At 49.0% G+C, this 25,231-nt stretch overlaps 2 protein-coding genes across 2 annotated transcripts in view; one reads left to right on the top strand and one right to left on the bottom strand.

The window, feature by feature from the left end:
* On the bottom strand, positions 1–24,438 carry CACNA1F (calcium voltage-gated channel subunit alpha1 F). Its single transcript, XM_045860443.1, has 48 exons — positions 24,396–24,438; positions 22,556–22,805; positions 22,072–22,177; positions 21,722–21,861; positions 21,337–21,479; positions 21,084–21,236; positions 20,273–20,469; positions 20,059–20,162; positions 19,113–19,270; positions 18,726–18,818; positions 18,519–18,612; positions 18,324–18,350; positions 18,047–18,207; positions 16,920–17,145; positions 15,745–15,952; positions 15,532–15,652; positions 15,321–15,402; positions 14,359–14,404; positions 14,148–14,199; positions 13,747–13,897; positions 13,446–13,575; positions 12,930–12,989; positions 12,679–12,785; positions 12,509–12,596; positions 11,986–12,093; positions 11,847–11,899; positions 10,553–10,699; positions 9,608–9,809; positions 9,352–9,510; positions 7,963–8,073; positions 7,628–7,711; positions 6,789–6,809; positions 6,451–6,579; positions 6,033–6,098; positions 5,674–5,765; positions 5,116–5,275; positions 4,750–4,877; positions 4,363–4,459; positions 4,070–4,172; positions 3,726–3,827; positions 3,421–3,551; positions 3,069–3,176; positions 2,636–2,805; positions 1,606–1,731; positions 1,380–1,507; positions 1,158–1,270; positions 580–777; positions 1–305 (listed from the first exon to the last, which is right to left on the bottom strand). Exons 1-48 carry the CDS (start codon positions 24,421–24,423, stop codon positions 75–77), a joined length of 5,892 nt encoding a protein of 1,963 aa, XP_045716399.1. The 5' UTR covers positions 24,424–24,438; the 3' UTR covers positions 1–74.
* Positions 21,146–25,231, top strand: part of CCDC22 (coiled-coil domain containing 22) — a 17,769-nt gene continuing 13,683 nt past the window's right edge. The window contains exon 1 of the mRNA XM_045860681.1: positions 21,146–21,261. The gene's annotated coding sequence lies outside the window, so the exon portion shown is untranslated. The remainder of the gene's footprint in view (positions 21,262–25,231) is intronic.

A 25,231-nucleotide genomic window follows, 5' to 3' on the forward strand; every position in this document is an offset into this window, starting at 1 on the left:
TGTGGTCCATGCCTATCTCCCTCTGGGGAGGGGAGGGCAGGAAATTTATTGAGTAGTAGGGCAGGAGTATGAATTCACAGGGCATGAACACAGGCCATCTCATCTCCCAGGTCCTCCTCATCAAAGCGGGAGAGGATGGACTCCTCATCACTATAAAGTGAGCTGGTTCCCTGTGCCAGTAGGTCACTGGCAGCACTGTCCATCTCATCCAGTGTCAGGTGACATGCATCCGCAATCTCCTGCTTGGCCAGGGCCACAAAGTGTGGGTCTTGGGCAAAGAGGCCCAGGCCCTCGGAGATGAGCACCTGGGGACACAGATAGGATCAAGGTTGACAGAGGGCACAGCATGGAGTCAAAGCAGCATACACAGAGAGATCAGTGTGGATAAATGATGTACCCATAAGAATGTGCAGGGAAGTCTAGGGGACAGTGGCACACATGTCATGCTGAGTACAAGCTGCAGAGCAAAGGGAGAGCTATGTGCACAGCACAGAGACTGGGGACCATTTTCCCCTCTTTCCCAAGCTCCCCCCTCCTCTTCTCACCCATCCCTCTTGCCCATGTCCTTTCTGGACTCACAGCTTCCACCAGGCTGTCAGCACTGCCCCTCTTGCCATGGTTGGGGTCTGACTGGGTTCCAGGCACATGCAGACAGGTGAAGGTGCAAAGTGGCCCACTGGATTTGCTGAGGTATCCCTCCCTTGCTGCACCCCCTTCCACCAATAACAGCGGGGCATACAGGAGCCGACCCCGCTGAGGAGGGGTTGCCCAGGAACCCTGGACCGGAATAAACATCACAGCAACAGTAATTGATGGCTGGGATATGAGGATATAAGACTTATTTCTGTGCCTACCTCTTACCGTCCCCCCAAACACAACTGGAGTCAAAATGAATGTATATAAACTAAACTTTAGTTTATTTATGAGCATAGAAGACCTGGGTTTAAATCTCAACTCTGCCACTTACTAGCTTGTGTGACCTTGGGTAAGCCTCTCTGGGCTTCTGTTTCCTTATCTGTAAACTGGGACTAATAACAGAACTCACCTCACGGGTACAGTGAGGGATATGTGAATTCATATGTGCCTTGTTCTTCAGAAGGGCCTGTCATGCAGTAGGTCTGATAAATTCAAACTGTGTTGCCCCCACCCCACCTCACCTGTGCCCTGCTGGGCCCTGAGTTGCACCCACGATGATAGGTGCCTGGGATGGGTAAATCTTCACAACTTCCCTGACGACGCAGACACTGGATGGTGAAGGAGGACTTTTGACCTGAGTGGGGTTGTAGGGGATGCCCAGGGGCAAAGAAGAATGTCAGTGCATCCCAAGCTCTCTGCCCTTCTGGGCTTTGGGGTCCCCTAGGATCCACACATGCTCTCACCTGCAGGTGTTGGGGGTAGCAGACGGCGGCGTGGAGCATGGTGTCCACCCATGTATCTCTGGGGTCTGTGAGATGGCAAAAGGATTGGGCACGGGGGAGTCCCAGCCTGTTCATTTAAGTAGGAGAGCCTATATGGGAAGAAGGGAGACCTGGGGGTGAGCTCAGACCTGGAAATGGGTGATGGGGTGCCATCAATCCTGCCCTCCTGCACATGGGTTCATCCTACTTGTCATGGTTAGAGTACTGGCCGGGGACTTCCTCTTCCTCATACTGTTTCTCCTGCCCTGCAGATCCCTTGGGCTGAAAATTTCCTTCTTCCGGAATGGTGAAAATGAGAGCCCCAGAACTTCTCCTGGGGAAAGTGAGGCAAGTTAGGCAGACAGATTCCCAAATACGTGGTTCTGGATCCCTAGTTCCCTCTCGTGCTATGCCCCCTCCCTTACAGAAACACCAGACTCTATTTTTTTTTTAATTGGGAGAAAATTTGCATAACATAAAATTAACCTGTCATTTTAAAGTGAACATGGGATTTCTTTTAAGAGATGGTTTTCTCATTGGAAAGACTCCATATTGAAAAAAAGTCAAAGTTGGTCTGCTAGAGAGACAACTTCAACACTAGAAATGGGGGTGTGTTGGAGTGTAAAAGCCAGGTGTGATCTCGTTCTATCCTTCCATTATCTCCATGTGATAAGGTGCCATTATTTTTTAAAAATATTTTATTTATTTATTTTTACAGAAGGGGAGGGAGAAAGAAAGGGAGAGAAACATTGATGTGTGAGAGAAACATTGATTGGTTGCCTCTTGCACGCCCCCAGCTGGGGACCTGGCCCTCAACCCACGAGTATGTCCTGACTGGAAATTGAACCAGCAACTTTTGGGTCTGTAGGCCAGCACTCAGTCCACTGAGCCATACCACCCAGGGCAAGGTGCTATTATTATCCTCCTTTCACAGGTGAGGAAATTGAGGACCATGAAAACTAAGTGACTAACCCAAGGTCACTTAGCAAATGACAGATTCAGGATTTGAACTTAAACCCATTTAGTTCCACATGATGTGCTTTTCTGCATCAAACCTTTGCATTGCCTTTCTCACAGGAATCTTTTATTACCCTTTATTCTCACCTGAGCTCTTGAATCCATACTATCTTTCCCAAATTTCACTAGAAGTCTTCACTCCTATGCCCCCTAAAGTTATTCCCATATAGTGGCTAGTCCCTGCCTTCCTTCACAATCTTCCCTCAGACTCCTGACCATACCTCTGGTCATGAGATCCAGCCTGGGACACACTGGACTGTCTGGAGTTGGGAGCATCCCCATCATCATCACTGGGTCCAAGGGAGAGTGAATGTGGAAGTTTGTCCCCAGTAGGCAGAGATACAGAAATCACAGAGTTCCTACGAGATGGCGGCTGGGAGTCCATCGGAGCCTGTGGGAGTCACAGGACTGAGTGTTACATCCATGTTATATCTAAGTTACTTAGTCATATATTGTATCTCCAATGAGCTTCCCAGGGACTGAGCTGAATCTGGGTCTTGCCCTCCAATACTGAGTGGGTGGTAGGTACCAAATAAACAGTTGTCTATTGCAGGGGTGGGGGGAGTGCTTCTCCTTAGCAGCAGTGTCAAAGTCACTCAGGGGATTGAGGGAATGCTTTACAATCCTGGGGAAGTAGAAACTTGTTGTCCTTACTTGGTTTGTTTCTGGGTCCTTCTCATCTTCCTCCTCTTCCTCATTTGTGTCACAGGTGAGAGCCTGCCTGATCTCAGGACCCAAGCCCTGTAGGCTCCTCAGACCAGCCTGTGAGTGTGGAAAAATAGGGAAGCAGGACAGCTCAGGGTCTAAACTCCCCCTTTATTCAGCTCGCTTCCCATGCAGGAGTGTGGGGTGGAGGAAGGAGCCCCTCTGCTACCCCGACCCTTTGTGGGTCCTGAGGCCTCAGTTTCCTCATCTGTGACATGGGCTCCATGAGGCCAAAAGGGCAGTTAGCCTCTGCCACAGTGCTCTCACATACCCCGACCCACCCAGACTCCGCTCTGAAAACCTGAAGGGCAGAGGAGGTGCTTGGGGGTAGCTCGGTCCCTAGTAGCCCCTTTTCTTTCCTCCGCCGGAATTTTTGGAAATAGTCCTGGATCAGAAATGTGGCATAGAATTTGCCCACGGTGACCTCTTCTTCTGGGGGCAAGGGAGAGGAGGCAAAGTCACTTAGGAGTTCACTGATCCTCCCATCCTACCCACAGCATGGACTCCCCTTTACCGCCCCCACCCCAGCCAGTTTTGGTTTTGTGTTGATGAGCAAGGATCTAACATTCAGACGCCAGCTCAAAGATTAGGGTGGGGATGGCTCACCGTCTGCAGGGGGGATGACCTCATCTAGTAGCTTCGGCTTCACACGCTTCCAGATCTTTTTGATGACAATCCGCAGCTCCTGATTGGCTTGCTCCAGGTTCCCTGCACCGGGCATGAGCCAATAGGAAGAGCCCTTCACAGCCATTTCCCTCACTGTTGGAGGGGCTTCACAAGCTTCTACCGCAGTCCCCACTGCCCCTATTGGACAGGTGAGGAAATGGGTCTGGAGAAGCCAAAGTCACCCATTTTGAATTTCAGAGCTAGGAGTGGGGCCCATCATTTCCCTCTTGCTCCCTGCTCCCTGCAGCCTTCCCAGGGACCCTCCCACTCCTTCCCACCCTAACCTTCTGTCTTGATCTTCAAGGATGTCCGAACCAGGGCAAAGAGTGTGGCATTGAATGTCACCGTCCCATCTGAGTTGAGGGGCATGTTCATCGCCACAAGTCTCTGTATATATCAGGGACATGAAACCCACTTTGGGAAAATGCCCGAGATGCAGGCATGAATGCCTGGGTGCAGAACCTTTGATAATACAATCAACCACCCTCTCCTCATCTAAGGCAAAGTCTCTGCCCACCCCTGCCAGATGGTGGACAGCTGTCTCAGAGGCAAGGTGGGAGTAGACAGGCGCACAGACCTTGCAGGCCACTCGGTGTGGGCACAGCTTCCCAAATCCCAGTGGTGGCTGGATGCGTCTCAGCAGGGCAACCACATCCAGGTGCTTGATTCGGCCCCTTGGGCAGGTGGGGTGGGTGGGAGGCACCACTGGATTGGAGATAGCCCCTCTAGCCCTTTCTCAAGGACCCACCAGCTCATCACTACCTCTCCCCACCAACACCCCAGGGCCTGCCGGGGCAGAATTGAAAGGTAGTCATTGGGGAGGGGAAGGCAGAGGACAGGGGCAGTGGGGACCTTGGAGCATCTACTGACTGGGTACTGGGAGGAGTATACCAGAGGTTCTGGGGCTGGGAGACTGTGTGGGGCCAGTCCCCTGGGATAAAAGGTATGGGGTTAGAGGGCATACTTGGCCCCAGGGTCATATTCAGACCAGATCCTCTTGAATTCATCGAGGTGATGGGGCCCCAGGATGGACCAATCTCTGGTTAAATAATCAAAGTTGTCCATGATGACAGCCACAAAGAGATTTATAATCTGTGGGCCAGTGAGCAGGGAGGTTAGGTGAAGGGCAGAGCAGGGTGTGGAGGGTTGGTGGGAGGCTGAGGTAATCTGATATGTTCGCTGGGTCATGAATTCCTGAATTGATCTTGTTGACAGGCCAGCCCTTTCACTTACTCTGAAGATTTGGGTTCCCCACCTCATTTGACATCCCCAGACACTTCAGGGCCAGCAGTTATGACACTGGGGGTGGTTATGGGAAAATGGTCCTCACCAGGAAGGCACAGAGCATGAAGAAGCTAATAAAATAGGCGATGGCAAAATTGCTACCACAGGTAAACTCCTCGCCAGGGCCGAAGTCAGACTCAGGGTCACATCGATTCCCAGGAAGGGTGGCAAGCATTATCTCCTGCCATGCCTCACCAGTGGCACACCTGGAGATCACATAGGGGTGTCATCCTGGAGGGAAGGATATGAAGTCATGGCAAATGGCATTATAGGGACTGGAAAGGTTAGGAGATGACCCACTTCCTGCCAAGGGCTACATCTGGCACAAATAGCATTTTGACATTTAAAAAGCTGGCATGCCATATTAATGACTGCCATGTTCACATTTTACAGATGGGACACTGAGGCTTAAAAAGGGGATACATCTTACAGGCAGAAAAAGGATGGCTGAGGCTAGAATATTCTAAAAGATTCAGATCACAGCCAGGAAAGGGCCCAGTCAATATGGAACTGCATGCTGTCCTGTTATTTCTACAGGTAAAGCAGGCTAGGGCCCACAAGAGCATACTGGGGACTGATGTGGTGGGAGAGGGGCAGATGTCACCTGAACAGAAGCAGCACAGCCTGTGGAAAAGTCTGAAAGTTGTTGTTTCGGTTGATCTGTGTGCCATCCTGAAGAGCTACCTTGCCAAACATCTGTGGGTACACAGGGGTTATGTCAGAGGGGTAAATTCCTGCCCCTTAAGGTTGCCACCCATTTCACAACCCCTAATGCCCAAAGGGTTCTCACAACCCTGACAAGCAGGCACTGCTGATCTCATTTTATGAATACGTGAACTGACTCAGGGTCATCCAGCATGTCTGTTCGTCTTCCCACCCACCAACCCCACTTTTAGGCTATTCCTACCTGTCTCCCCTCAGCAGAGAAGTGCCTGAGGGATGCTCCTTAGGGTCCCCACTCACCTGCATTCCAATGACTGCATAAATGAAGAATATCATTGCAATGAGAAGAGCAACATAGGGCAAGGCCTATGGAGATGGAGAGGAGGATAAATAGCCAGGTCTAGTCAGAGAACTATAATCCCCAGAATTCCCTGCTCCCTCAAGCCTGGACCTACTGAGAAATGTGGTCCATCCCCCAAGAGCCTTTGTCATGACTACAGTATATCCCAAATGTGGGTACAGTATTAAACATAATAGAAAAAGGTCAGTGAGGCCAAGACATGTTGGGAATTGAGAGCCTAGAAAAGAGAGAAAACTGGAAATGGTAAGTTGTAGGCAGATGTGGCATACTAGAAGATATAGTTCTGGGGCTGGTAAAGTGGAAGGCTGAGAGGTGTGAGCTGGGAGCAAGGGGTGGTCAAAGGGATGGGGTGGCTACCTGGAAGGATTTGAAGAATGTCCAGAGCAATGTGCGGACTCCTTCACCTTTACTGAGAAGCTTGACCAGCCGCATGACTCGGAAGAGGCGAAAGAAGGTGATGGAAATGCGGGAACTGTCCTCAGAGCTCTGGAGTTGGGGGTGTGATGTGTCTGCTCAGCCCACATTTGCCCCAGTCACCTCCCTGCCTCATGCTTTGGCCCTCCCAGCCCCTAAATCCATCAGAAGTCAGGCTCCAGGGTGGTCAGGGAGCATTTCTAAAGACTCTTTAATAAAAAAGGAAGGAAGGGTGCATGTGGAAAGAACCAAAAATCCCTGTTGAGTAATGGGAGAGCTACCTCGCCAAGATGACCACCGTTCTGGAGGGGGATATGACCAAGATAGAGGTGAGAGAGATGATGTGATCACAGGCCCAAATGAACAAGGGGAGAATGATGAACAGTTGTAGGGGATAATGGATGGTACAGTGATTATGTAAGGGATAATGGGGAAGGTTATGTGGTAGTGGATCAAGATAGTTGTGGGAAAAGTTGATAATGAGGGTGGAAGGAGAGGAGGGGGTACAGGAGGAAAGATATTGGAGCCAATGGAGGAAATTATGGAATCAATTGTTTTATACAGATGATGGAGATGAGAAAATCCATGGGGAATTCAATGGAGAAGCCAGTGATGAAGATATGGAGACAGCAGCATTGTCAATCGAGGTTATAGAACCATGTAATACCCAATGGAGGAGATTATGGAGCCAATGGTGCAGTCCGTGGTAATGGCAGAGACGTCAAAGACCCAGTGTTGGAGATGATGGAGGAAATGGAGTCAATGAAGGAATCACAAGAGATGATGGAGCCAAACAGGAGTTGGTGGAGATGAAGGAGCCAACGGAGGGTGATGTAGAGGCAATGAAGGCAATCACAGAAATAACAGAGTCATTTTAGGTGATGGTGAAGCCAGAGGATAGGTTGAAATGGAATTAGGGAGCTGGTAAAGGGGGACTTTGGCTGAACTTAACAGGGACTTAGAAGGGGTAGAGCTAGTGTGAGGAACACTGAGTCTCCATGAGTGAGGTGAAGGGGAGTGTGAGTCACCTACACATTTGAAAGAAAGCCCTGGGGTTGAGGTGGGGGGTGGGGAAAGCTTAGTAGGGGGAGAGTAGGTTAGTGGAGAGGCCAGTACTCACATTGACTTCAGTGACAGCAATGTCCACTATGCTGCCCACCACAATAAGAGCATCAAATGTGTTCCAGGCATCAGCAAAGTAATGCTGTAGGCAGGAGAAAAGTAGAGTCCTGTCTTATAAGATCTAGGAAGCTAGGGTAGGGGGCCAGTAGTGGTGGGGAAATTGGGGAGACAAGGCCCAGCTTGGACCACATGATGAGCCTGCATCTGGATCCCTCTCATTTTCTAGCCTCATGATTTCCTGGTTGCAGCCTTCCCCTCCCCGCCCAGAGCTCTGCAAGGAGTTCCACCCCAAGGAATTCATCCACTGCAGGTGGGTCTAGGGCTGGGGAGCACCTTGGGTTTGAAGGCGATGATTTTGAGCACCATTTCAACAGTAAAAAGGCCAGTGAAGACCATGTTGAGGATGTCCATGGCATAGTTGAAGGGAGCAGTCTGCTCGTAGTGCTGGAGGAGAAAATTAGGTGTGGGAGCAGAGCCTGAAGCAGATTCCCCCCCATCCCTAACCAAATGTTTTCTGGCTAGAAGCGAGAACAGTCTGGAGATGTGGTGGCACTATGGATTGGTGAAACCCCTCACATTATCTGCTTCCCATTATGGATATTGGAGGAGACCAACTTTTTTAAATCTGTCAATTACATTGACATTCAATATTATTTTATATTAGTTTCAGGTATATAGTATAATGGTTAGACATTTATATAATTTACACAGTGATCCCCTTGATAAGTCTAGTACTCACCAGACACCATGCATATTTATTATAATATTACTGACTGTATTCCTTGTACTGTACTTTACATCCCTGTGACTACTTTGTAACTAACAATTTGTTCCTAGCCCCCCAACTCTCTCCACATCTTGCAACTATCAGTTTGCTCTCTGTATCTATGGGTCTACTTCTGTTTTGTTTATTTGATTATTTTGTTCTTTAGATTCCACATACAAGTAAAATTATATGGTATTTGTTTTTCTCTGTCTGACTTATTTCACTTAGCATAATACCCTCTAGGTTCATCTGTATTGTAGCAAATGGTAAGATTTCATTCTTTTTTTATTTTTTTATTTTTATAGAAAGCCCAGCTCTTGATTTTCTAGTCTCCCTTGCAGCTAGTTCTTAGTGAGACAGAAACATAAGTCTGTTGTTGGTTGGGCAGCTTCTCTGAAAAATATTTTTGCTCTTCAATAAAAGGCTCAAATGAAGAAGATCCTCTGGTGCAATCTCCCCTCCTTTTTTATGCTCTGAATGTAGTGTTGATGCCTGGAGCTGTGGAAGCCACCTTGTGACTATGAAGCAAAAATCATGAGAATAAAAGCCAACTTACTAAGAATGGTGGAGCAGAAAGATAGAGCCTGGGTCTTTGATGACCAATGAGCAAATAGTCTACCTCTACACTTCATGTTAAGTGAGGTAAATACCATATTTCATTGACTCTAGGATACACATCTTTTCACATTTAAGAATCTTTGAAATTGGGGTGCGCATCACAATCAATGGCAAATTGCCATCTGCCATTTCTTTTTCACATTCTTAGATTTCTGAAGTCAGGATGCAACTTAAAATTATTGGTCTTAAATTTAAAGAAATGAGGCAAATATCTGTATAGCATCTCTGTCAGTGGGGGGGGGGTTGTTACTTGCAGCCTAAAGCATTTCTAATGGCTCCTGTGGGATTGTATGGGTAGAATAGAACATCTGACAGGGGTCGGGGTGGGGAGCTCAGACCTGCATGGCTAGTGCAACTGTGTTGAGCAGGATGAGCAGGAACATGAGGTACTCGAAGGTAGCAGAGTTCACAGTGGCCCACACACGATACTGATGTGGGTTCTTGGGAATGTAGCGGCGGAGTGGCTGGGCCTTGAGGGAATACTCCACACACTGGCGCTGCATATGGGTGTAGGGCATGAGTGAGCAGTGGGGTCCCAAGGCAAGAAGGTAAATGTGGGGGATTGGTGGTTATGGATCAAGGGTCAAATGTCACCTGGTTCTTGTCCAGCTCACAGTTTTGGTATTCCTGTTCCCCCTGGGCACGGAAGGTGATGATGACGAAGCCCACAAAGATGTTCATCATGAAGAATGCGATGATGATGATATAGACAATGAAGAACACTGAGATTTCCACATGGTAATTATAGATGGGGCCCTGGTCTTCTGCATGTGCATCTATGGCCTTGTATAAAAGACTGGGGATCCAGTGGAGGCAGGTAAGAGGATATCCCAGGCCCCTTAAATCTTCCCCAGACCACTTATTATAGACACCAAAGAATGTCCTGTTTGGCACCCCAAAGACCCCTAAATACCTTGACCTAACCACCTAGAACTTTCACATATACCCCAAGAGACCTCCACCAGGCTCTCAAGCACCCCCAGATCCCTTACACTCCCAGAGGTCCACAAGTCCCTTTTTCCATCCACTTAGAGATCACCAGGCAGTTTCCCAGAACTCCCACATCAGCCCCCAAAAGATCTCTAAATCTCCTGTCCCATCAACTTGAATTCCCTTCTCCATACCCCCAGAAATCTCCAACTACTACCCCAAAGACTTGTGCAGTTCTCTGGAAACTCCTGAATCCCCTCACTCCATCTCCTTTGGGACCCCCAACCAGTCTCCCCAGGCATTAACTTTATCCACCCCCACTTAAATCTTACTCAGTACTCTCTAGACTTTCACCTAGTCCCTCAGAGACCTCTACCCAATTCTTAGAGACCCCACCCACCCAGGTTACCAAAGCACCCCAGCCAGCTACTGGAAGACCCACACCCAGTCTTCTGACATGCCCACCAGTCCCCAGAAAACCCTATCCAGTCTCAAGGGAGACTTTATCATATTTGAAGATACCCTCCCACCCATCCTCAGCAGATTCTAAGCCAGTCCTCTATATACTTCTTCCCTGTTCCCTGCCCATCCTGGGGCCCTGTCCCTCACGCAGGCCAGCCTTCGAAAGTGGAGACAGTGAACAGAGCCATCATGGCTGAAAGGACATTGTCAAAGTTGAAATCGCTGTTGACCCAGAGCCGCTCCCGGACCAGGGGCCGTGACACATCTCCATCAGGATAGACCAGGAAGGAGCCCCTGTGGATGTTGCAGACAGTCTGGGTGGGTGAGGAGGGTTGGAGAGCAGTGGAACGGGGACTGGGACCTCCTGGCATGGAGGCAGCAGGGCATAGTGGTAGAGCTGAATAGCCTGGGTTCAAATCCTGCCCCTCTGTTTACTGGTTGAATGACCTTAAGCATTTAACCTCTCTGTGCTTCAGTTTTCCCCATCCATGAAATAGGATTAACAACAATATATTTCTTGGCTTGTTACAAGGATTAGTTAAGCCAATTAGTGAAAATAATGTGTAGCACATAGTTGGCACCACATACAAGGGTGGGCAAAAACAGGTTTGCAGATGTGAGTACGTGAAACACAGAGTTTATTCTTGTATTATTATTTATTAATTATTTTATTACTCATTTGTGTTACAACTGTAAACCTACTTTTTCCCATTCTTGTATGTTAGCTCTCATTACCATTATCATCATTATCATTGTTACCCAGAAAAAAGTAATACAAATAGTAGCCAACTTGATTAGCATTAAGTCTATGCCAGGCATGGTGACAGGCTTTATATATAATAACTTTACATTGTAGCATGCTCTCTGTGTAGTAATTCATTTACTTCTCACAAAAAATCTTGTGAGAGTCGCATTTTAAAAATCCCCATTCTTTAGTTGTGGAAAATCAGGCTCAGCAAGATTAAGAAATGTAAGAAATTACAAGGTTAAGAAGTCTTATGGTATGGATTTGAACCAAGAATGTTTGACTTCAAAGCTCATGCTTGTAAGCACTACCTTCCACAGGAGTCACAAAATAGAAGTTGAGGATTGGGTGGTGCTTGGCAGCGGGGGGAGGTGGTGTTTGGGGATGGCTGGGAGGTCCAGAGTGGAATGTAGGTAACTCTGAGAATGTGGAGAGGGTTTTAGAGAAGGTATTCGGGGAGCTCTTAGGGTTTGGTGAGATCTGAGGGCCTTTGCCATTATTGGGAGAGTTCTGATGGTGCATTTTGGAGTCTTGGGGAGTTTTGAGAGTCTTGGAGGCCTTGATAAAATCTGGGGCATCCCTGAAGTTCTTGGGAGGAAGCTCTAGGGGCTTCAGAGGCCTTGGTGACCTCTAGGGGCTTCTGTGACCTTTGGGAAGGGTCCTGAGCCCCACAAGGGCATGGTCTCAACCACTCACTTGCATTCTTGGGGGGTGTGTTTGGCCTCATCAGTGCAACTGTAGAATTTCCCCTGTAGGGAAGATATTTGTCAAGCAGGTGCACACTTCATCCCCACCTTCACCCATGCCTGGGCCTCCCTCCAGTGTTTCTTCCCACCTTGAAGAGCTGCACACCAATACAGGCAAACATGAACTGCAGGAGTGTGGTTACAATCATGATATTCCCGATAGTTCGGATGGCCACGAACACACACTGCACCACATGCTGCAGGTACCCAGAAATAGGGCTAATGAATACCATAGGCCACAGCAGCCATGGGGCAGGGACTCTGGGCATGGATGGGGTTCAGGGACTTGGGTCAGAAACATGTGCTTGTGGGTCAGCGATGTGTGGTCAGGAACATGTGGTCAAGGGGCAGTGATGTGGGCCAGGGGCATGTGGGCACCAGCCAGGAATAAGCATTTGCTGGGTATGGATATGTGGCCACACATCAGGGACTCAGAGTAGAAAAATGTGGCCATTGGTTAAGGAACATGGGTAAGGTTGCATGGCCAGTGGTGAGGCATGAGTGGTTTCATGTGGCCATGCATTAATGCAAATGGTCAATTTGACCAGTGATTCTGGCCCTAGGGGCAGGGCAGGGCTTGGGTCCTGTGGGTTTGTGTGTTGGGGGGGTTACCTTAAGTCCTTTGGCCCGGTTGATGGCTCGAAGGGGCCGAAGTACTCGGAGTACTCGCAGAATCTTCACTACAGAGATGGCGCTAGAGCTGGGGAAAGAGCAGTCCACAGGTCCTGATTCAGACCTGGTCTCAGATCTTGGAGGAGTGGGGTAGGAAAAAGGTTACTTACTGGATGCCAAAAGAGATGAGGGATACACTGACCACCAGCAGATCCAACAGATTGAACCAACTACGGCAGAAGGAGCCTCGGTGCAGGAAGGCTCCAAACACTGTCATCTGGGGGTAAGAGGTCATCAGGCTAGACCCCAGATTTGGGGATAGAAGGGGTAGGAGGGGATGGAAACAGGAGAGGTGAGCTGCAGGGGTTGGTAGGAAGTGGGTTGGGGCAACTGGGGGTATGATTGGGGGCCCATTAGTTACCTTTAGTAGAATCTCCACAGTGAAAATGGAGGTGAAAGCATAATCGAAGTACCCCAGAATCTGGGGAATGAGAAAGAGGGGGAGTCACTGAGTCATGGCTGAGGGGTATCCTAGGTGTGTGTGTGCATGCATGTGTACACGAACATGTACCTTTCTATGCATTGTTGTCCCTTCCTCCCTCCCTCCTTCCTTTCCTCCCTCATGATCATCAAGAATTTCTCTACAAGGCAAAAGCCCTGGCCATCAGAAAGACCAGCATTCAAATTTGGGTTTCTCTGCCTCTACCCAGCTACACAGGTGCACTTGGCCTATTCAACCTCTTTGAGCACAGCTTTCTCTTCAGCTGAATACTCATCTCTTCCCTGGCACTTCTGCAAGTGTGTTGCACATACAGTAAAGGCTGCCATTACTGCCACTCTTTTTCTGCCCAGATAGGAGTCTTCTCCTTGTCTCTACCCTGGTCCTGGCTTGTGCCCACTAGGACATCCCTGAGAGTGCCCCCCTCCAAAGGCTCACGTGGTTTCGAAAGGAGTGGGCTCGGATGGGGTCCTCAGCGGCCAAGGACACACTGCTGAGGATGATGAATACCAGGATAAGATTGGTAAAGACATGATGGTGGATGAGGGTGTGGCAGGCCTTCCTGAGTCTGGCAAGTGAGGAATGGACCATGGTTAGAATCCAGGACCACAGAGTTGATTGGGTGAGCCCAAGGGATGCAGCTCAGGCCTTTGCAACATGCCCGGCTGAACTTTGGCTGCTCCTTGGCCCACCACCTACCGCAGCCCTTCCTCCCCCCACCCCCACCCCCAGCACTCACGGGTTGGTTTGGCTGAGGCAGAAGAAGGCACTCCCCTCAGGGATGGGTACCACCTTCTCCTTGGGTACAACTTCCTGCAGAAGTTCCACACGCCCTGCACCCTCTTCCTCTTCTTCTTCTTCTTCTTCCTCCTCCTCCTCTTCTTCCACACCTGGTACCAGAAGATTAAAAGAGAGAGAATAAATTGAGAAAATGTATGTAAAACACCGTAAAATAAAACATCTATTAATCTTTAATCTCAGTGTCCCAAATGTTGATGGCCACACACTAAGATCTTAGGAAGATCATCTCAAAAATCTTCCTGGCTGCTGTCCAGACAGGAAGATTTCAAGGATGAAGAGCAGTGCTTGGGTGTTGTCCCTAGGGTCCCACACCTTCTCCACCTGGCCCTGATCACTTGCCTGCTTCTTCATTCTTTGTACCCTCCTCTTTCTCATTCTCCCCACCAGGCACCTGGGGACAGGAAGATGGGGGTCATCAATGGTGGGGGAGACAGAAAGGGATGTAATAATGAAGGATTGAATAGGCAGAAGTTGGAGTTAAAAACACAAACACATAGACAGGTATTTCTGGTAGTATGAGGTGTAGACAGTGTCTGGGTTTCTAACTCACCAAAGCTCCATTCTCCTGTAAGGGTTTGCCTTCAGTGCTCTTCTCCCTGTGTGAGGAAATGAGGAGGGGGTAGTGATTGTTAAGGATCACAGCAGATGGGTAAGGCTGAGGGGGAGCACTGTACTCAGAACAGACCTTTCTTAGACCCCACAGAAATTCTCTGCTTCCGCCCTCGTCTCTACAGTCTGTTCTCATGGTAGACAGAAGGATTCTGTTAAATCCTGAGTCTGGCACATCCCTCCTCTATTCACACCCTTCCCATGGCTCCCACTCACTCAAACAAAAACCAAAGACCAAAGTCTTCACCGTGGCCCAGAACACTCTCAGTCTGGACTTCCTATTCCATCACTTGAGCTCACGTCCTACCACTCTTCCCTTTATTCATTCCACTCCAGATTCACTGGTCTCTCTGGTGTTTCTTTTTGAATGTGCTAAGAATATCACCACCTCAGATCCTTTGGATTTGATGTCCCCTTTCCTTGAACATTCTTCCCCCAGATATTTGCATACTTCACTCTCTCACTTTATTCAGATCTCTTTGTTCAACTGTCACTTCCATATAGAGAACTTCCCTGACTATGCTAACTAAAATAGCAATCTTTATTTATCTCTATTATTTTATTTCACTTTCTTTTTCTTTGTTCCATATTATTTACATATATTTAAAGTATACTATATATTAATTTGTATTTTGCTTGCCTTAGCCAACTCAAATGGCAGTTCTATGAAAGAGAGAATTCTGTCTACCTTGACCCCTGCTGTTTACTCAGAATCTAGAACAGGACCTGGCACAAAGCAGGTGCTCAATAAATGCATGTTGAATAAATGAGGAATGGCAGGTTGGGTCTGGGGGTGGGGATTGCCAGGGTGACTGAAGCATCTCTGGTGGTGTGGGATGTGCCTGGGGGTTCCCAGGCAGGGATCCAGGGAGAGACTGTCTTGGGGCTGGAACCAGACATCACCTGCCCTTATCCTTTGCAGTGCCTGCATCTCCACTGGCTAGGTTGTCCACAGCAATGGCAAGAAACACGTTCAACAGTATGTCTGGGGTGAGCTCAGGCTGAAAAGGATGGAGAAGTAGCCTGCCTGTGGACTGCCCAGGTTCCCCTACCCACTGCATCTCCCCACCCCCCGCCACCACCATCCAACTCTCCCTCAAGGCTCTAAAGATACAGTTGCCACAGATGAAGAGAATGATGAAATAGGTGCACACCAGCATCCCTGGGAAGAAGGGGCCACCATAAGCCATGATACCGTCGTACATGACCACATTCCAGTCCTCACCGGTCAGGATCTGGGGATGGCAGTTCACCATGAAGCTCTTGGGACCCTCCCTGCACCCTAGGGTGTCCCTGACCCACCCATCCCATGGTTTCCAAGCCCCACCTGAAAAACAGTGAGGAGGGCCTGGGGGAAGGTGTCAAAGGTGCTTCTCTTGGTGTGGGTCTGGTCAAAGTTGAACTTGCCCCCAAACAACTGCATGCCAAGAAGGGAGAAGATGATGATAAAGAGGAAGAGGAGAAGCAGCAAGGATGCGATGGACTTCATCGAATTGAGCAGGGATGCCACCAAATTGCTCAGAGATGCCCAGTGTCTGCAGCAGAGATAGAGGGAGCAGGGTTGACATGTCCAGTGGTGAGTCAGGAGCCAGGGCAGGGATCCAACTTAGGATGCATTGGGGTAGGATAGGTTAAAATGACCTTTGGTGTCAGGGTTAGAAGTGATTTTGGAGCTGGGGTAAGGTAAGAGTAAGAAGAAAGGAGAAGGTTGAGACTGGGGTTAAGCATTAGAGGAGCAATGGGAGGTGCAGTTAGGATAGAGGATAAATGAAAATTGATGGAGCTAGAATTGGGTTTTAGGTTGGGATCAGGACTGGGGTTGGGATTACAAATTGCAACTGGGGTTGAGGTTGGGGTTAGGGGTTGGGGGGTATTTGGAGCTATAGATGATCGAGTTGGGAATAAAGTTGGGGTTGAGGTCTGGGAAAGAGGAGAAGATGGCGATAAGATTGGGCTTGGGGCTAGGAACAGGGTTGTGGTTGGAGATAACCTGATGGTTAGGAGTTAAGAATGGTTAGTGGTTAGTGATGAGTATGAGCCTGTGAGTTAGGGATGAGGTTGGAGATATGGTTGGGATTGGATGGTGGGGTTGTAAATGGGCTTGTGGATGACAAGTTGTTGGGGGTTGGGCTAGAGATGATGTTAAACTCGAGGGTTGGGGATGGGGTTTGGGTTGGGCATGAGTATGGAGTTGAGTTCAGAGACAGGGTTGAAGCTGAAGAACAGGATTGAAATGGAGTAGATATCTCCCCACTGAACTTGAATCTTCATGAAGGCAGAAACTTGTGTCTGCTTTTATTCCTGGTGTTTCTCTGGGGCTTGGAAAGATGCCTGGCACACAGTAGGCACTCAATGGATATTTCCAAATTAAATGGGAATATGGATAAAGTTATTACTGGAGCTGGGGTGGGGACTGTTGGGGTCTATGTTTGGGGCTCCAGTTCTCCTCCCTACGCGCGTGCATGCACACACACACACACACACACACACACACACACACACCTGGTGACCTTAAAGATCCTGAGGAGTCTCACACATCGGAGCACTGAGATGCCCAGGGGCTGCATGGCTCCCACTTCCACCAGTGTGGTCTCCAGGATGCCCCCACAGACCACGAAGCAGTCAAAGCGGTTGAAGAAGGAGTAAACATAGGCGGAGGGGCCCAGACCATACAATTTGAGAAGCATCTCCACCGTGAACAGACAGAGCAACACTTTGTTGGCATACTCTGTAGGGAGAGGGGGAGGGGTTGGCCAGTTTCCATGGTGACATGTGGGAAGATAGGTTCATGGGGTGACCTGGGGTAGATGGTGTCAGACTAGACAGGCTGGGGTGGGGCTAGGGTTAGGGATAGGGATGAATTTGTAGGTCAGAGTGGTTGAGGTTTTGAGGGGTTTGGAGCTGGGGTGAGGGGAAGATTTGGGGTGGGGCCTCAGTCCACCTCCATGAGTTTGGAAAAGCTCCAATTCAAGGGTAGACTTAGAGTCTGGGTTTTAGTTAGGACAGGGGCTGGTTTGAAGATTGAGGTTAGAAGTGTGCTCAGCAGTAAGGTTGGGGTTGAGATTAAAATGAATACTAGTAAGGGCTATCACTCATAAAGTTTTAGCTTCATGTAGGCCAGGCAATGTTATAAACACTTTTCACTTTAATTTAATCCTCCTACCCACCTCACAAAGTGAATACTATTACTAGCCCCATTTTACAAAATGGGGAAATTGAAGCACAGAGGGGTTAACTTTTCCAGTGTGGTGTTAAGAGCATGGACTCTGGAGCTAGGCTGCCTGGATTTGTCACTCACTACCTGAGCCCTGGGGTTAGTCACTTAACTCTTTGGTACCTTGGTACTCAGTACTCAGTACTCTAGTAATTAATTTCCATAATGTTGTGGTGTAGAGAAGTTGAGTTAGTTCATGTAAAGCACTGAGAACAGAGCTTGACACACACACAGAAAGTACTATATAAGTATAAGTTACAAGGTGGGATGGGACTGGCTAAGGTTCCTGCATTTACTTGCATTGAAGGCAGTGTCTGGGGGTCTGAGGCACCTGAGGGATCCTGCATTGGAGCTTCTGAGGTGGAGGGAATTAGAGGCTGGGGGAGAGGACTGGCAGGCTGTGGGAGTGGCGCACCCTGGGTCTGGGTGAGCCATACGGGCTGCCCATGGTGCTCTGAGGCGATGGTCAGTGTGTTGAGGAAGACGAGCAGCAGCACAGCCCAGTAACAGGCATTGGACTTCACAGCCCGCCGGCAGCATGCCCTAAGGCCCCGGTTGGCTCGACGGAGGCTGCGGCTGGGAGGAAAGGAGAACCCACTGGCTGAGATCACCTACCTTACCCTGTCCTGGGGGACTCAGGTGGGGCTCATAATGTCATGGAGTCCAGGAGTCACATAACTTCCCCAACTTACCAGACCCTGGTTTTCATGATCTTGCTTCTGAAAAAGAGGGGGATGGGAGGTGTCATAGGGGTCAAGGAGCTGTCAGTGGCTGGTGTCAGAGGTTAGGGGCTGAGGTCTAGGTTGGAAGCTAAAGTAAACACTGGAGTGAGAGTCTGGACTGTTTTTTTTCTGGCTGAGTCAGGGGCAAGGACTTGGGGCCCTCACAGGCAGTGTGTACAACTGGCCAGAGCCCCCTCTTCCTCTTCCTCATCTCCTGGAGTCTCTGCCATCGAAGCAGTGTCACTGGCTGGCAGGCTGGCTTTGGGCAGAGTGGGAACAGAGGTTAGCACATGAAGACCCCTGGTTTCTACCCTTGGTTTTCTCTTCTTCCTACCCATCTTGCCCCCCTCCCAAACCTGGATGGACCCCCACCATGGCTGCTGGTGGAGTGTGTGGAGCGGGTGGAGTGACTGAACCAGTGCAGATGTCCACGTCTCCTATTGGTCAGCTCTTCCAGTTGTGGCCCTGTGGGGATAGAGAGGACAGTTGCAGAGCATAGCCTGAGGCAGGGTTAGGGCTATGAGTGTGTGTGGGGGTGGGTTACTTGGAATCTTTGTTCTGGGTACAGTTGGGAAGGGGATCTGGTTCCAGGTCTGGGTTCTGTATCCTAGGCCACAACTGAGGGCTGGGCCAAGAGTTGTTGCAGGTGGTGATTGGGTCTCTGGAGGGCAGGCCATATTTGATGCCTGTGTGGAGCAGGGAATGGGCCAGATTGGGGTTGCCTACGGTTGCCAGCCCTGCCCTCTTCAGCCACAGAACCAAAGTTGCCATCAGCTGAGGGGTCTTCAATGTCCAGCTCCTCTGCCTGCGTGATCCAGTCCAAGTAGCCCCTCAGGTCATCCTCTAACTGCTGTTTCTCCCTCAGCTTCTGGAAGTCCCCTCGTGCTTTTGCCTTCTCTCTCTCCTTGGAGAACTCCCTGAAGAAGGAGGATAGATGGCGAGGTAGAGGAACAACCTTGGCTCTTTCACCTTCCCCATTCCAGCTACACTGGCCTCTTTGCTGTTCTTTGAATATGCCAAGCACATTCTTGCTTTGGAGCCTTTACACTGTCTGTTCCCTTTGTGTGGGGCACTCTTTCCTCAGATAGCCACATGGATCATTCTCTTAACTCTTTCATATTTTTATTCCAATAACACCTTCCAGAGGAGGCCTGTCCTGACTCCCTGTTTAAAACGGCAAGATCTCCCCTTTCCTATTTTTTTTTGCCTTTGCAAACATGTTTTTATTATCCACAATAATACATACTAGAGAAAGGCATAAGACCAATTAATGTGCCTTCAGCTGCAACTTTTGCAAATGTGACATAAATCCAAAATATAATTGTAGATTTGTTCAAAATTAATATACATGTTTCCCCCCCGTTCTGCCATCTTGCCCAGAAGCCTTCACATTCTTATTTTTACCCTTCCTTTCTTTCCATAGCACATATTCCACATAGAACACTACATGTATATTATTTATTGTGTATGTTGCTATAGTCTCTCTCTCCTCCCCCCTCAAAATGTAATATCCAGGAAGGCAGGGATTTTGTCTCTTGTTCCTTTTCTAAAATGGTGCTTTGTATACAGGAGATGTTCAATGTTGAGTGAATGAGTGAAGGGTTGTTTCAGATGGGTTTTGAAGATTGCTTAGGAGTTTGACAAAAATTTTCAAAACGAGGCAGAGGCTGAGGGTCAGGATGAGGGGAGTGTCTAGGCTCCTCACCCACTCAGGACGCCAAGTACAAGGTTGAGGACGAAGAAGGACCCAAAGATGACAAGACTCACAAAATACACCCAGGGCAGCTCATACCCCATGGCATCCTGCATCTGGGGAGAGAGAGGGTATGCATCCCTCAGGATATGCAGACACTCCAGCCTGAACTCAGGAAAGAAAAACAGGTGTAGCCTACGACATGTGTGCCTGCCTCCCACCTCACCCAGTAGAGCACATCAGTCCAGCCTTCCATGGTGACACACTGGAAGACTGTCAGCATGGCGAAGAAGAAGTTGTCAAAGTTAGTAATGCCTCCGTTGGGCCCTGCCCAGCGCCCGCGGCACTCCGTCTGGTTCAGCATGCACAAACGTCCTGAGCCGGAAGACGTACAGGGCGATGGATCTTCTTCTGCTTCCACTTCTGCGGGAAAACTGGAGCTCTGGGCTCAGACACACCCACCGCATTCACAGCCACCCCTGTAGCTCTGTCCGCCTGGGAAGTTCAGCTCAGGGACCTAGATATTTCTAAATCAAGGACAACCCTTAGCCCTTGACTCTGCCAGGTCAGGATTCTGAACCACTGGGAAGCTGAGTCCCTACTGCAGGGATCTGGGGAGTGGGACTGTAAATCCTGGGGTAGAATTTTGTAAATAAGAATGAGGCATCAACCTGAGGGCAGCGTCTTGTGAATTTTGAAGGGTCTTTTAAAAAGGGGGTGGAGGCAAGGCTTGGGAGTCCTGATGAAAGGGCGGGGTATATGGGGCCAGTCCTGGAGGATGGAATCTTAAGTGAGGGGCAGGGGCGCTTGACTGGAAGGTAGAGTCTTGTGATAGGGAGGAGCTACTAGCGAGAGGGGTGGTTGTAGTCTGGGATTGAGGGCGGAGTCTTGAATGTAAGGATAGGGGTCATTTATCAGAGGTTGAGCCTGAGCCGGAGAGTGAAGCGTTGCGAATTGGGGTTTCCTTGAGAACAGGGTGTGGCCAAGGAGCCAGTGGAGGGGGCGTGTCCTGTCCTGGGAGGGGTAGGTTAGCTGACCAGAGCCCAGGAAGTAGCACGTCCTGTGCATGCGTCCGAGGAACAGCTCGAGCCCGATGATGGCATAAATAATGATGACGAAGAGCACGAGCAGTGCGATGTGCAGAAGCGGCACCAGAGCCTTCATGATGGAATTGAGCACTATGTGCAGGCCTGCAGAGAGCAAGGGCCGGGTAAAGTAAGTGTGGGATCCATTCAGTCCTCCTCCCGCTCCCCTCCCCTACCTCCAACGTTGGGGGTGCGTTACACTCACTCGGGACCCCAGACACCAGCCTCAGTGGCCGCAACACCCGAAATGCTCTCAACGCCTTCACATCGAAGCCCCCCGGCTTCCCCGCAGTGTGTGGAGCATCTCCAGGCCGCCCGGGGCCCTGCTCCAGCAGCACGCTGAACAACCTGATGGGGGGGCAAGGGATGAGGCAGGGGGTGAGGCCTTGGCACCCCCTCCCATCCCTCTCCTTTCCTCAGGAAAGCACAAGTCTCTAACCGGAAATGCAAATAGACAAGATATGTTAATATTCCTTATTCTTATTGCCGAATGGGGGCAGTTTAAAGCGGTCACTTCCCTGAGCTCCGAATTCAGCGGGCCTGGAGTGGGAAGTTGAACTAGAGTAGGAGTGTCCCCTGCAGACACGCACCCGACCACAACAATGATGAAATCGAGTAGGTTCCAGCCATTGCGGATGTAAGCGCTTGGATGAAGCACCAGCCCATAGGCCACGATCTTGAGCACGGTCTCCACAGTGAATATCACCAGGAATACGTACTCCACCTGCTCCTGGGGACGGAGCCGGGGATTGGGGAGTTATTTGGGCTGAGAATTGAGGGTGGCTGGGGTGGGGTATATGGTGTAGCCAGGACAGAGCGTGGGGCTGGCAGGGATGAGTCTTCTGGATCAGAGAAGGGTGGGGCCTTGCTAGAAGGCTTGAGGTGTGGTTCTATTGGGTCTGTATCTGAGGGGGGGGGGTCAGGGTGGGGCTAGCCTTACCAGGTTGTGGTTGGCAGTGTTGGAGTCGTCTTCTGGGAAGGGAATGTAGACTCCCAGGGCCACGCAGTTGGCAAAGATGGTCAGCAGGATGAGGATGTCGAAGGGCCTCAGGTGGATACAGTCAAGGACCCATGCAAAGCAGCCTCAGAACCCCCACATTCCCTTGGGGCCCTCCCCACCCAATGCTTACCCTTGATCCCAAGGTGACCAGCCCTGACAGTCCCAGCCTCTGCTCAGACCAAGGCCTTGATTCTGACCACCCTGGAAAACTTAGTCATCCTCAAACCTTGCTGTAATTTATTCCTTGACTCTTGAACCCTTAGTGACTGACCTTCACTTTTCTCAACTCCCCCTTGAAGCCAGTACTTGACTCTTGATGCTGGGTGACCTTAGCCCTCCTTCATTCCAGCTGTGACCCAATCCTTGACTCTTGGTACCTTGGTGACCCTCACCCCTGAGGCCTGCCCCTGGCCTTGCAGGATGCTTCCACTCCACAATGCTGATGCAGGATTGCCGCAGAGGGTTGGCCAGGGTGAGGCAGAAGAGAGCCCGGGGTGACCGCTGGGCACTGGCCACTGCCACTGTCTTGTGCTTACTGTGCTGAGTCCTTCGCTTAGGGGTTCCCAGACCTGATGCCTCACTGATTTCACCTCCTGATTCTGGAGGCCCAGGTTTCAGCCCCCATTTGGGACCAGGGCCTGCCTCATTGGCTGTACTGGGCTCTGGGGTGATATCTGTGTGAAGAAATCAACTGTGGAGGGACAGGGTATTGGGGCAATCATGGCTGCCTCTTCCCTGATCCCATCTCTTTGTCTGAGGGAAGGAGAAAAAAGCATGTAAAATTAGGAAAAGTTAGGGGTAACAGAGTTAAGGATTGGGGGGGGTAAGAGTTAGTATTGGAATTGATTGCAGGTAGAGTGAGAGTTTATAGGGGAGGGCGAGATTACGTTTCCAAGTGAAGTAGGCTTTGGTGTTAGACTTGGGGGTAGAGTTTAAATTGGCATGGGGTGCCATTAAGTTTATAGCGGGAGACAGATTTAGGGTTAAATTCAATGAGTGGATTTTTGGGTTGGGTTTAAATACAGGTGGGAGTGGAGTGTGCTTGAGTTACGATTTAGGGTTAGGACTAGGTATTTGAATGAGCTGGGATTAGAATTAGGATCAAAGTTGGGGCCCAAGTTAAGTTTGGATGGGATCAGAGTTTTGCACCGAGGTTTTAGCTAAGGCCATTCTCGATTCCCATGGCCTTGTTTCAGCCCCTAAGAGGCAGTAGATTGACCTGGTTAAGAGCCCCAGTTTTAGCCCTGACTGGCATGGCTCATTTGATTGAGTGTCATCCCTCAAAGCCAAAGGTTGCCAGCTCTATCTGATGTTTCTCTCCCTCTCCTTCTCCCTTCCTTCCCCTATTTCTAAAAATAAATAAATAAAATCTTAAAAAAAATTAAGAGCCCCAGCTTTGGAGGAAAGAAGCTCTCTGAGTTTAAATCCTGATTTTGCCACTTGGTAGCTAGCTGTGTGCGGCCTTGGGATAGCTACATAACCCCTCTGAGCATCAATTTCCTTATCTGTATAATGGGGTGATAATAAGAGAACCTACATTATAGGGTTGTTGTGAGGATTAAATTAGTCCGGTATTTGGAAGACTGTCTGGCACATAGCAAATATTCCCATTTTGCAGGTGAGAAAACTGATGTAAAAAGAGAGGTTAAGTCATTTGATGCAGTGGCTGTATTGGTAGTCAAACCCAGGAAGACTCTTACTGCAAGCCCTAACAACTTACCACCATCATTAAATGTGTGTTCTCTCTTTCCAATTTCTTTTGCCTTTAAAAATGGATCTGCACTCTTTCTGGAAAGTCAGGGAAGCACTCACTAACAGTATTGACAACCAGGGGTGGGGGTTGAGGTTAGGTGACTCATGGTAAAGTCTGTATCCAGGTTGGGGTTTGGACTCTAACAGGGGTTTGCCATCTGGTTGGTAAGGTTTGTGTTAGGATTAAGTTTGGGGATAGCTTTGGAACTGAAGATGGGTGGGCGGTAGGATAGGGGTCAGGGCCAGAATTGGGGGTGGGTTTCAGCTAGGAACCATGGCAGTAGATGGGGACTGGAGGCCATAGAGGGCAGTGTCTAGGTGAGGCTGAGCTTCACAGGTTGGAGGTAAGGCTGTGTTTGGGGCTGGCTGGGATGAGAACAGGGTGATTCTAGTCACCTGGTGGTTCTCCAAGGGTGGGGTCCTGGTGGGCAGTGGGTGAATCAGAGGGACCAGGGGTAGAGCAGAACCCAGGCTTGCTCAAAGGGTCTACAGGGGTAGAAGGCTGCTCTCACCTTTCTGGCCTTCAGATGCCGACATCATCCTTTCGAGGTTGAAGTGCCATCTGCAAACAGCCCCCCTCGCTTTACCCAGCTTTGGAGGGATTAAGGCCACAGGGCGGAGCCATAACAAGGGAGGGTGAGCAGGGGCAAAGATGGGACATTGGTGGATCAAAGCCTGGCAACAGAATAGGCACTGGATTAAAACATATTTTTACAAAATATATACCAGCACAAAACAGTCAGAAATTAGAATGAGAAAAATGATATAATTTTTCCAATACTATCTGAAATTTGAAGTACATAGGAATAGATCTAACACAATATACATGTGAGAGCTCCATGCAAAAAATTATCAGATGTTATCAAGTTATTAAAGAGAACCAAAATATGTGGACAGATATATTAAATTAACTAATTGAAATAGTCAAAATTGTGAAGATGTCAATTCTTCCCAAAATGATCTAGAGATTTAATGCAATCTCAAACAAAATCTCAAAAGTCTTTTTCATGGAATTTGACAAAATGATTCTAAAATGTATATCGATATACAAGGACCTAGAAAAGCCAAAATTATTTGATAAAGAACAAGATGAGAGGATTTGCCACATCAGATATTGTCTTGTTATAAAGCTACAATAATTAAAAATAGATTAAAGTTCCAAACCTGAGCCCCACATATACTTACCCATAATTTATGATTTATGACATATATGTCACTACTGAGTAGAGGAGACAGGGTGGTCTTTTTAATGAATAATGGTTGTATGGATGGTTACTGTGTAATCATTCTTTGGAGTGTGTACATATGTATAACAGCATTTATTGAATGCATGGATACTTAGTAACTA

This window comes from Phyllostomus hastatus, unplaced genomic scaffold (genome assembly GCF_019186645.2).
Source record: "Phyllostomus hastatus isolate PE091 unplaced genomic scaffold, TTU_PhHast_1.1 phas_scaffold_200, whole genome shotgun sequence".
Lineage (NCBI taxonomy): Eukaryota > Metazoa > Chordata > Mammalia > Chiroptera > Phyllostomidae > Phyllostomus > Phyllostomus hastatus.

Excerpts from the sequence above, each read along its gene's own strand:
- CACNA1F (XM_045860443.1), bottom strand. The coding sequence starts at position 24,423 with ATGATGTCGGCATCTGAAGGCCAGAAAG. Across the intron at positions 18,613-18,725 it reads ACACTCCACCAGCAGCCATG|CCAGCCTGCCAGCCAGTGAC; the intron begins GTGGGGGTCCAT and ends CTCTGCCCAAAG. Across the intron at positions 3,828-4,069 it reads CTTGAAGATCAAGACAGAAG|GGAACCTGGAGCAAGCCAAT; the intron begins GTTAGGGTGGGA and ends TGCCCGGTGCAG.